The 12,629-nt window shown below is 32.6% G+C and overlaps 1 protein-coding gene across 3 annotated transcripts; it reads left to right on the plus strand.

Moving 5' to 3' along the window:
• Positions 1-629: 629 nt before the first annotated feature.
• LOC123893388 (tyrosine--tRNA ligase 1, cytoplasmic-like) lies at positions 630-11,108 on the plus strand. Of its 3 annotated transcripts, XM_045943246.1 has the most exons (22): positions 630-779; positions 875-1,022; positions 1,311-1,600; positions 1,694-1,790; positions 2,133-2,238; positions 3,098-3,180; positions 3,392-3,537; positions 3,695-3,800; positions 5,379-5,438; positions 5,516-5,532; positions 5,633-5,666; positions 5,742-5,758; positions 6,097-6,171; positions 6,265-6,412; positions 6,640-6,929; positions 7,024-7,120; positions 7,469-7,574; positions 7,654-7,736; positions 9,073-9,218; positions 9,370-9,475; positions 10,874-10,933; positions 11,032-11,108. In XM_045943246.1, exons 1-22 carry the CDS (start codon positions 718-720, stop codon positions 11,050-11,052), a joined length of 2,298 nt encoding a protein of 765 aa, XP_045799202.1. In that variant the 5' UTR covers positions 630-717; the 3' UTR covers positions 11,053-11,108. The 3 variants fall into 3 exon arrangements, with proteins under 3 accessions (XP_045799202.1, XP_045799218.1, XP_045799290.1); XM_045943262.1 differs by lacking the exons at positions 5,516-5,532; positions 5,633-5,666; XM_045943334.1 differs by lacking the exons at positions 6,097-6,171; positions 6,265-6,412; positions 6,640-6,929; ... (5 more) ...; positions 10,874-10,933; positions 11,032-11,108 and adding an exon at positions 5,844-5,983.
• Positions 11,109-12,629: the final 1,521 nt, after the last annotated feature.

Raw genomic sequence — 12,629 nt, forward strand, 5'->3', positions numbered from 1 at the left:
GTACCACATGCATTTAGAGGGTTTAGGTCGCATTGCATTCATCTAATAGTTGTTGTCTTTTAATTTAAATTACTAAGTTTGGGTTGTTCTCTTTTGGCCGCTTTTTTTCTTTTGCTTGCCATGATTATGTGTTGTGTTTGTTTATCTGTTTGATCATCTAGAATGACGATACTTGTTTATTAATTTCATGTTTGACTATTTTTCGTATTACTTGAGTTCAGCTGTTTTTATGCGATTATATCACTCAATACCCCTTTTGTTTCCCTTTCTAACTTAACCTTACGATGTGCAATCGTAGATTTTCAGGTAGAAGACCATTCTTAGCTGCGTCCGGAGATGGCATTAGAAGTCGTCTTCTTTTCTTATTTTCAATAAATGGAGTTGCTTTGATGGGATGATAATTGGGGAAGCTATGTAATTTAATTATTTCAAAACGCATAATTCAAACCACATAAATACATACTTCATATTGTATTTTTCGAAATAAAAATAATAATTCTATATTCACTTATATTTTAACGATATTTATAAGATACTTCTAAATAGTTTATTCTAAATAAATTTTCTACTTTAGTGTAATATAAAACTTAAATAACAAGAAAAAATCAAGGGGTTATGGGTGTATGCACTTAACCCCTGTTTATATTCTAAGCATCCGCCGCAATCTCTCTTCCTTGATCGACAAATTCTGGAAAATAAAAAACCCCAACAGCAGCAATGATAGAAGAACATCTGGAATCATCCAATCCCTATTCAAATTCAAATTCAATTCACGAGCAGTAAGTTGTTTGTTTCTCCTCTAATAACATATGATCTTTGTCTCTTCATTGTTCAATTTATTTATTTATTTGGTGTTAATGTTATACTCTACCAGGTTGACTTTAGAGCAGAAGTTTCAAATCGTTACGAGCGTCGCGGAAGAGTGCATTGGAGAAAATGATCTTCTTAACCTCCTTGCCAGTAAACATCAACCCGTCTGCTATGATGGTTTCGAACCTTCCGGACAAATGCATATTGCACAGGTCGCCGGCCTCTTTTATATATTTACTTATTTATTTATTGCAACAAATCACAAAATCAACAATGAGGGCTATATTTTTTAAATTGTTCATTGTGGATTACATTCACTTATAATTGATACAACACTTTTGTGAATTTATTTAAGAGAATAAGATGATGAGAAATCAAACTTTTCTATTCATTTAATTGTCAACACTCAACATCTATCTATTTTCATAATAAGAGAAATCACAACTAACTTCTCATAACTAACTTGTATATAATAATTGCTTATATATATATATATACAGGGTGTCATGAAAACAATCAATGTAAAAAAGCTAATATCAGCTGGTTGCCATGTCAAAATATTGATTGCTGATTGGTGTGCAAAACTTAATAATAAAATGGGGGGAGATTTGAGCAAAATTGAGACGGTTGGCCGCTACATGATTGAGATATGGAAAGCCATTGGGATGGATTTGGAAGGAGGAAAGGTTGAGTTTTTGTGGTCGTCAAAGGAGATTAATGCAAGAGCAGATGAGTACTGGCCTCTTGTGTTGGATATAGCTTTGAATAACAGTGTTAACAAGATAATCAGGTTCATTTTTACTATAAATTATTTCATATAATTTGATAAATGAAGGATTTAAACTTAAAATGTTGTTTTTTATTTTTTTGTTCCACATTATAGCTGCAGCGAAATAATGGGACGGATCGAAAAGGATGAATTGACTGCTGCCCAAATAATCTATCCGTGCATGCAGTGTGCTGACATATTTTTCCACAAGGTGCATTTATATTTATTTGTATGATTGTTGTCTGCATTATTTACTACAATTTTTCTGCTTGATTATAGTCCCCCCCACAATGGATGTTGTTTTCCATGGAGACCTCTAGTATTTCGAAAATGTGATAGATGTTCGCAACTTAAGGCGTGTTAATTGTATGAGCTGAATGTTGAATGATTTCTTTTAAATCTAAATTATTTTGTTATTGAGTATTTTTGTCCTAGTTTCGTTCAAATTTTTATATATAAACTAGCTAATATTGATTCCTAGCCTCATATAGAGCTGTTGATTTGTTTGGAAGATATTGGTGAATAATGTTTGGATTTTTTTGTTATAAAATAGGTTGACATATGCCAATTAGGAATGGATCAGAGGAAAGTGAATGTACTTGCCAGAGAGTATTGTGATAATATTAAGAGGACGAGCAAACCAATCATTTTATCTCACCGTATGCTTCTGATTTCCTTTTTCCTAGCTTTTATTGAAGTTCTGTATCACTTACTAATATATAGTTTGTTTATGTAGATTTACTAAAGAGTGAAATAAGTGTGAGAGAGATAGGAAAGAAATACTGTATTTATGGGTTAGGGCCGTGACAGTCTTGGCATATAACTCCCCTTGTTCTTTTGACATGTGTTCAATATTGACAAGCATGGTTGCCTATTTCCCTATATTGTAAACAATATAACTTTCATATTGTAAATAAAAACACACTTGATTTCTTTATTGCTTGCTGCATATGAAAAGCTCAAAGGCTGCCCTCTCACACCTCCAGCACACCATAAGTCCCATGTGAAGGTTTCATATGCAAAAGCGGACTACCACATTTTAGCCCTCACTGTAACTGAGTTAGTATGGATTCAATCACTCTTAAGTGGGGCTGTAGTTGTCTTTCTCCACAAGTACCTGTTGTGCCAGAATATATCAGAATCTTAAGTTAGTAGTATAGACATTTTTAAGTTGAGCTAGAATATTTTAGAATCTTAAGCTGTTGGTGTCAGTCATAGTTTTAGTGTTGGTTAGGCACTAGACTAACTCTAAATATTTTTCTAATGCTTCATAATGGAAAATTCATAGACTTCATTTATCCAATTTCAAATTGTGTCTTTGGATTCTTTCACTACAAAATGCAAAATAAAAAATAAGTAGACGACAGGGGTCTATAAAAGCAACATAGACAACAGTACACTGCTCAGTGAAAACTGTTATACAATACAAAATTTCTACTTAAATTTTTTGATATTTGTCTCTTCTCTATTTATTTGGTCATCCTAACTAAGTCTCACTGATTTTTGGTTGATTTGCAGACATGCTACCTGGGCTACAAGGGCAAGATAAAATGTCCAAAAGTGACCCATCATTCTCATCTATTTTCATGGACGATGACGAGGTAAGTTTCTAATAGGACATTAGGACTATTACCATTGCAAAGACTAAGTTCAACTATGAGCTATATCTAGTTGCATTCTATTTTGAACATAATGATAAACAAATATTTTGTTCATTGAAAATTTTAAAACTATTTAGAAAACTATTTAGTATGGAGAAATAAAATGTTGGATACTTTTTGACTATTCAAACATTATATCTTTATATCATAGGCTAAAGTGATTGATAAAATAAAGAAGGCTTATTGCCCGCCAAAGATTGTTGAAGGAAACCCGTGCTTAGACTACATTAAATATGTTGTCTTACCTTGGTTTAACGAGTTCACTGTGGAACGCAATGTAGATAACGGTGGGAATAAGTAAGTTTTAGGTTTTTCAAATTTATCTCTGAATTTTACTTTCAAATTTTACAATAATAATTTATGGAATCATTCTGGTCACCTTAAGTCTGTTTTTTAACCTTTCTTATGCGCTATTGTTTGGTTGAATATTTGTTCATGCTTACATTCAATCTAGGACCTACAAAAGCTTTGAGGAGCTAGTTGTTGACTATGAAAGTGGACAGATACATCCGGGTGATCTTAAACCGTCTTTGTCAAAGTCATTAAATAAAATTCTAGAGGTGATGTTTTCTAATTATATTTATCCATGTGTACTATGTTTGTAGTATTCTTACTCAGAATGAAACACATATTCTAGAAAGGTTTTGGTCCATATGTACTTGAACTCTGCAAATATATCACATTCAATATTCTTATACTCATATTGTTTAGTGTACTTTTAATGTGTTTGGTTTAAAATTTCCATGGTTAATATATTTTGAACTGTTTAGTGTGTTACCTTTTGTTAGCAAACCCCAATGAGGATAGTCTATCTAAGGAGAGGCAGAGAGGGAAACAAAGAGGATTGGCAAAGTTGTAATAGGAATTTGAAATATCATTCTGAAGTATGTTAGTCTGTTCGAAGGAAGGTCTAGGAATTGGAGGAGAGTATGAATGGAAGTAAAAGTTAATTGTAAAGGAGCGTTCCTGGTCACTTTAATACTTCTGCATTTACATTCATACACCATAACATTCTAGGTGATACCTTCTCTCCTAATCTTTGGTCCTTTAAGCTTCATGCACACATATTAAGAAATAATGAAGTGAGATAAATTTAGACCATTATAGCCTTAATTCATTTTGTAAAAGTTCAACTCATTTAATGCATGCTTTTGGATTTCGTACGGGTACAAAAGGAAAAACATTTAGGCTTTGTTTGCGAGTTTGGAGGGGAAGGGAAGGGAAGGAAAGGCTAAAAAGGAAGAAACAAGTGGAAGGAGTAGAGAAGTTTGGGAGGGAAGGAGTTTGGAGGGATATTTTTTCTTCATAACACAAAAACCCCCCAATTTGGGGGAACTCAAAAATTGTATTGGATGGGGGTTTGGAGGGTTTATATGAATTCTTCAAATTTAATTAATGTTGTTATAATATTCTTAAATTCATAATATATTAATCATAAGTATTTATTTGTCATTCTCTATAAAAAATACTTTCTCAAAAAATGTAAAAGATTTCTCTAATTTTCTCTCTATTTCCCTCCCTCCAAAGCCCTCCCCTCCACTCCCCTCCAAACTCGCAAACAAAGCCTTAGGGTATCTTGATTTCCAGAAAACCCAAAGTTTTTGGACAAAAATAAGAAGACCAAAGATTAGGGATGGAGTAGCTAATAGCAGCAGATAGTGATGCAATCACGTTTGGAGTGGAGCATCATCATTAGTTGTATCTTGATTTCCGAAAAAATCCAAAGTTTTGGTACAAAAATAAAAGCTAAAAAGACCAAAGATTAGGGATGGAGTAATTAATAGTGGCAGACAGCGCTGCAATCGCCCTGAAGCAGAGCAACAATGGTTGGCCGCACACCACCAGATTCTTGTTTATTAACCACAAAATTTTCATGTTGCAATTAAGTTGAATCAATCTGCGAGAGAAAATGAGTGTTAGACAACAGAACAGACTACCACACACATGCATAGGTTGCTTTGGAGAATATACTTTGTATCAATTATATTATCTGATTATATATTGTGCGCTTGACCAAAGCAAGAGTTGTGATGTAGCATTCAATTATATGAGTTGAAGACTCATGCTCAAATCCTTCCATTATTATTTTACAGAAGGTATGTAGCACAAGCTAAACTATTGTTTCTTGGAATATGCAGCCTGTAAGGGAACATTTCAAAAAGAACACATATGCTAACAACCTACAAAAGAGTGTCAAGGTAAGCCTGGTTTAGAAGTTGCGTGTGTGTGTGTGTATGTCAATATGCACTAAACTTAATTTGTCTTTGGTTTGCAGGCTTATGGAGTCACCAAGTAAGTTGATTAAATATTTATTCTAACCATATTATTTGATAAGCAGCCATTGAATTTTAACTGTAAACTGCACATTTTGACTTGTGAGGGAACATTTCAGGAAGGACAAGCATGCTAAACCAAAGAGTGTCAAGGTCTGTGTGTGTATTTATTTATTTATTTATTTGTCTATCAATATGCATTAAACTTAATTTGTCTTTGGTTTGCAGGCTTGTGGAGTCACCAAGTAAGTTGATTAAATATTTCGGCTAACTAAATTATTTAATAAGCAGCTATTGAATTTTAATTGTTAAATGCACATCGACTTGTAGGAAACCTACATTTGTGCATTTGGGAACCTACATTATGGGTCAAATATACCATCCCTAATAAAAGAGAAAACTACTAATATATCTATAAGATTACGGAAAATAATTATATCTAAATATAAGTGAAGTTAAAATATATATAGTCATATATCACAAAAAATATATATAATTTTTACAGTTACGTGTTTTTTAATAAAAAATAATATAGTAAACCATGATCACTTGATGTACTCTATCTACCTGAATTGTCTACTAGAGCAATGGAAGCACCCGCCGCAGAAGCTCTTAAATTATTGTCTGTCTCTGAATCATCCAATTCAAATAAGGACCAGTGAGTTTCTTCTTGTCGACTAGCATTTTTTGTCCTCAAACTTGCAGGGTTTGGTTATTCAATTTCTTTATTGCTCTTCTCTGCCACTACCAGGTTAACGTTGGAGCAGAAGTTTGAAATCGTAAAGAGCGTTGGGGAAGAGTGCATTCAAGAAAATGAACTTCGTAACCTTATCGCCAAGAAGCCCATAATTTTCTGTTACGATGGTTTTGAACCTTCTGGCAGAATGCACATAGCTCAGGTCACCTCTTTTATTTATTTTTTCAAATAAATCTAATATAAAAATTAACCATTGGTAATGTTATATTTGGTTGATAAAGTTATTGAATATTGATAATATTCCTTCAAAGAAATAAGAAGTATCAAGTTTAGATTTAGGATGAATAAATGATTTATACTCTATTGAAGGTGATTCGTGGATTACATAGTTATATGACTTATATTATTTATTTTTTTACTTATATTTAGGGTATCATGAAAACACTCAATGTGAACAAGCTAATTTCCGCTGATTGTCGAGTCAAAATATGGATTGCTGATTGGTTTGCAAAGCTTAATAATAAAATGGGGGGAGATCTGGGGAAAATAGAGACGGTTGGCCGCTACATGATTGAGATCTGGAAAGCCATTGGGATGGATCTTGGAGGAGGAAAAGTTGAATTTTTGTGGTCATCTAAAGAGATTAATGCAAGAGCCGATGAGTACTGGCCTCTTGTGTTGGATATAGCTTCGAATAACAGCCTTAACAGGATTATCAGGTTCATTTTGCTAATTTTTCACCTTGTATGATCTGTTAAATGATGGATTTGGATAAATTTTATTTCGTGAATTTTATTTTGTTCCATGTTATAGGTGTAGCCAAATAATGGGACGGAGTGAAAAAGATGAACTGACTGCTGCTCAAATAATCTATCCATGCATGCAGTGTGCTGACATATTTTTCCTCAAGGTGTACTTCACTTTTTCCTATATAATGATATATTGATGTTTTTATTGATTACTTCAACTTATATATCCAATGTTGGGTTGTGTCATGTAACATGAAATAATTTAAATTGGTAGAATTGTGCCATTATAGGCCACCCATGGCGGTTGTTGTTAGTTTACTATATAAAACTATTTAAAAACAAATGGATGCTTGATTGCCACAATGGAAACTACTTATATTGATTTTTCTTTCTTTATCATCTTTAAGTACCTATATGTTGTGTTTATTATGTTCTAGACTCATCTAAAGCTGTTAATTTGTTTGCAAGATATTGGACAATAATGCATGTTTTTTTTTATCGTAAAATAGGCTGATATCTGCCAATTAGGAATGGATCAGAGAAAAGTGAATGTACTTGCTAGAGAGTATTGTGATGTTATTAAGAGGAAGAACAAACCGATCATTTTGTCTCACCGTATGTTCCAGATTTCCTTTCAGCTATTGTATATTGAAGTTGTAAATTACTTGTTATCTAATTATGGGGTAATTTTCAGACATGTTACCTGGTTTACAAGAAGGGCAAGAGAAAATGTCGAAAAGTGACCCATCTTCTTCCATTTTCATGGATGATGAGGAGGTAAGTTGCTCATAGGATTATCAAATTTGTCACTAAAAGGCCTAGACAAAAAAATGGCGTGATTTAATGTAAAATACTGGCTATCTATTCTTTCGTGATATTATTTATAACACCCTAAATTAATTGTCTAGAATATCACTTAAGGATCAAGTACATTATACACTTGTCTTTGTTAATGAATTACAAGGTACACCATTTTGGTTAACACATGGGTTTTCAGCTAGATCATAAAACTAGAAAATACATCAGTTCTCTAAACTAAGCATTGCCGTCAAACTGCTATGTCTTTACCTTTAGTCACCTGCTCATCTCTAAAAATAAAACTACGAGGGGTGAGATTACATCTCAATGAATTCTTCAAACTAAACCATAAATTAGTCTAAATAATAGGCCATTCCTGAAGCTTAAAAATTGAAGACTTCTATTACATATACAAATATACATACATTATAAGGTAAACCTAAATTCTGGTCTCATATTCATACATCAAATTTACCTTATGAAGGATTACATAGCATATTCATAAGGTAAACCTAAATTCTGGTCTTAAGGAGCGTCCCACTTAACTTGCACTTTACTGCATCCCTTCTTTAGAAGGAGAGCTTCCTCTGTTATCTGAGGTCGCCCTAACTGTCTCATGCTTTAATTAAGTTTTCGTCACTACGCCGAAGTTAATCACAACTGGCAGCCATCATCACTAACACAAAGTGTTCATGTCATTCATTTTAATAATACTAATAATAATAGTAGTAATAATAGTTTTGGTTCATCCTAAACGTAAGCTTTCCTCAACACCTAGTACCAATTACCCATTTTATCAAGGATTAAGACAATGATAATATGCATTGGGAGTGTTTTGAAGAACTAGTGACCATGATCAACCACCAAAGCACCCTTAATTCTTCAAAATAGTCATTTCTCTAATTTTTAAACACATACATGACTAATAGCAAAATAACCAGAAATTTACACATACATGACTAATAGCAATCAAAACACTATCCCTAATTTCACATTTCTCTAATTTCTCCACTTTTCTCCAATTCATGACCTAATTTCATGAATTCTACATCCAATCCCCTTCTGATTTCTGACTTATGGGGGTGGACTCATCCTCTTTATATGGGCACTCAAGGTGCTAGATGACTCATATATCCCTTCCTCTATATTTCTATTCTATAATGATTAAAATTCTAACTAACACACAAAAACATATTTAAAGACGTGTGTGTATTTTAGGTTTTAAATACTACTTTAGCATTCGGTGATGTTACACTAATTTTCATGAGTTTTTTTAGTATATTTTTAAAAATTATTGTCTGTTCAAATATCCTAGGCTGCAGTGCATGAGAAAATACAAAAGGCTTTTTGCCCGCCAAAGATTGTGGAACAAAATCCATGCTTAGAGTATATACAATATATTGTGTTACCCTGGTTCAACGAGTTCACCGTGGAGCGTGGTGCAGATAATGGTGGAAATAAGTAAGTTTTGAATTTAATTTGTTATTTCCTCCGTTGAACTTCATTTTCCAATTTCCATTTGTAATAGTAATTTTAGGAGTCATGCTGGTTGCCTTAGGCCTTCTTAATTGTGTACAATTGTTTGGTTGATATATGCTTCCATTCCATCTAGGACGTTTAAAAGCTTTGAAGAGTTGGTTGTTGACTATGAAAGCGGAGAGTTACATCCATATGACCTTAAATTGGCTCTGTCGAAGTCCTTGAACACAATTTTACAGGTGATTTTTCTGATTATCTTTATGCATCTTCTTATCATTTAGGGTTGTGCCTATATAAGCAAGGTTGTCAAAATTGGGATCCCACCAAAGATTGTTTGGGTATAGAAAGAGCGTAAATCGTCGGATCGTAAGATCCCACCAAATCGGCAAAATTATTAAAATGACTTAAAAAATATAACCTTAACATAATTATCCTAAATAAAACAGTAATTTTTATTGATTTAATCATTAAAATGAGAGTTTGACCTAAACATAAATTATAACAATTTTTATTTTTTATTAATTCCCACCATTGAATAACACGTAATTTGAAAAGATGAGAAGTTCCCAAGTTGGAAAGTAATTTTCCAATTAAAACCCACCGAAACGATGCGGCAGAGCGCTGCTCCCACGATTATACGATCTTTCTCTGCACTCTCACCGCTTCGACCTCTTTGGTGATTTTCGTTCAGCTCCGGCACGGTGAGTGAAGAAAAACACGTGAGATCGTACAATATTAAGAGTTAGATCACGACATCACGTGTTTAATAACTACCATGCATATAAGTATTCCTCCTTGGTAGTATTCTTACTCCACGACGAAATATTGCTCTAGAAAGGTTTTGGTCTATAAAGCACGGACACTTCTTGGATAAGATGTGTCGCCGTGTCTGATACTATGCGTATCAGATAATTCAGAAAAGTGTTCCAAAAAATATATTTTCTCCTTTGTTTCGATACTCCTTGAATCGGTGTTCGACAGATGTATGACGCTCCTACAACACGAATCAGACACTTAGACAAGTGTCCTAATTATTTCTTATTTGCTTCGACACACTTAAGATACTCCATGAACACATCTTAGACACATCTATAGGGTTAAAGATGTGTCGAAACTCGAAACAATGTTGATCAATGAGGGATTAAAGACATTAAATTTGTCAAATATTCTCATATTTTGTTTTATAACTTTTATTTAATGAAATAAATTGTTCAATTTAGACACACATATACATAATAATTTTCCAAGGACTAATAATTTTCAAACCCACAGCCCTTGGATGAAAACAAATGATATTTAATTTTTACAACCAAAACACAATTAGTCTCTTCAGTGTCTTCATCCCTCTCGTGTCGCCTACTCACTCGATCATCTTCAGTGTACCGTTCATCTTCCCCGTCAAAGATGTAATTTTGCGCTTGTTCATGTTTCACTTTTGGAGATGGATGAAGCCACTAAAGAGACATTGCAAGTACATAATAATTTTCCTAGGACTAAAAAATATAATAAAAATTAAGTAAGGACTAAATTTAGAAGATTATCATTTTGTAGGGATTAAAAATATATTTTATTTATTTATTTATTACTATTACTGGTATGTAGCTCAGGCTAAATGACTGTTTCTTTGTTCTATGCAGCCCGTAAGGGAACTTCTTAGAAAGGATGGCATTGCCAAAGAGCTATCAAAGTGTGTTAAGGTCTGTCGTGTTTAAAATTTAGTAAAATACATCAAATACTAACTTTTGTGTTGTGTGTGTATATATAATACTAAACTAAATTTGTCTTTGGTTTGCAGGCTTACAGAATCACCAAGTAATAATGTTTTGTTTTTTTTTTTTAAGAAGCTAAATTAACCTACTCAAATTGACACCAGAGATAATTGAACCTGAGCGCAAAGAGTTGGGGTGTTTGTTTGTGGTTCGGTTTTGAGGCAAAAACACATCCGATTTAAAGATAAAATTATTCGCAATTTGGTTTTGAATGAATAATTTTAAAAAATCCGATCCGATTCATTTTATTGCAGTTTAATTTGGATCAATGTTTAGATATTCAAATTATGAATTGCAATTTATTTTATTAAGTAATCTTTATCTTTATTCTTTATTATAATAAAACGAGAAAAACTAAAGTCACCTTTAACCCTAACCCTAATATGAATGGTCTAAATTTTAACATGTGGAAAAAAATAAAATCAACATTTTAACATGTGGAAAAAAATAAAATCAACGGCTATGATAAAAACTTAAATGATCAATTTTTTAATCATATTTAATTTTATTGGTCTAGATTTTGACATTTGAAAAAAAATAAAATCAACGGCTACGATAAAAACTTGAATAATCCATTATTAATAATGTTTAATAAAAATCTTTATCTTTAATATAATAAAACGAACGTAATATACTTTAACAATCAGTAGTAATCTGTTTATGAGGTTTGTTATTTATTTTTTTATATATTACGGAATATTATTATTATTATTTTAAGTTAATCTATTTTATTTCTTATATATAGCATCTGCTATTGATTTGTTTATTTTTTAAATTAGATCAATTTCTTAATTGGATATACTTTAACAATCAGAGTAGTAATCTGTAGAAACCTGGATAATTATGATATACTTTAAGAAGCATCTATTCTTTCAAATATATTGTCTGTATATATATATTAGAGACGATTCATGGTGATCAGATGACGACTCAGAGGTGTTATCAAGTTAGTATAAAAACAAAACAAAGGCGAGGTAAAATAGTGCAGTCGCCTAGGTCAGAGGCAGATCATGTGAAATTCACACAAAATATTGCAGAACATCTCAAGAAAGACTTTAAAAATAGGAGAGTAAGTCCTACAAAAGACTCCAAAGAAGTACAAATTGGTGAGTTCTCTCATTAGGTAACAAGTTTGTGCACAACTATTAAAGTATAAGAAGGAGAAAGGATACTAAAGATGTTGAGGGAAAAATTTGATCTTTTTTCTTGACAACCTTCAAATATGCGTATTGATGAAGAAATAATAACCCACAAATGGTCATTGTCACCAAGCATAAATCTGGTATCCCAAAGGAAAAGGAGAATGATAGAGGATAAAAGAAGGGCGGTAGACAAGGAAGTCCATTAAAGAAATCAAATATCAAAAATGGTTGGCGAACATGGTGATGGTAAAAAAAACCAAGTTCAAAGTGGAGAATGTGTGTAGATTTCACAGGTTTGAACACGACATGTCCAAATGATCCTTACACATTGCCCAACAAAAACAATCATTGATGGTGATTAAGTTTCTTATCAGCTATGAATGAAAATAATGTTGGATTTATACGAGAGGTGACTCACGAATCTAATGCCTTAAGGTTTTAGGTCGAGATGTGGTGTCTCTCCATCTTATTGTTCTAGAGCA

The sequence above is a fragment of the Trifolium pratense genome, linkage group LG1 (genome assembly GCF_020283565.1).
Source record: "Trifolium pratense cultivar HEN17-A07 linkage group LG1, ARS_RC_1.1, whole genome shotgun sequence".
Lineage (NCBI taxonomy): Eukaryota > Viridiplantae > Streptophyta > Magnoliopsida > Fabales > Fabaceae > Trifolium > Trifolium pratense.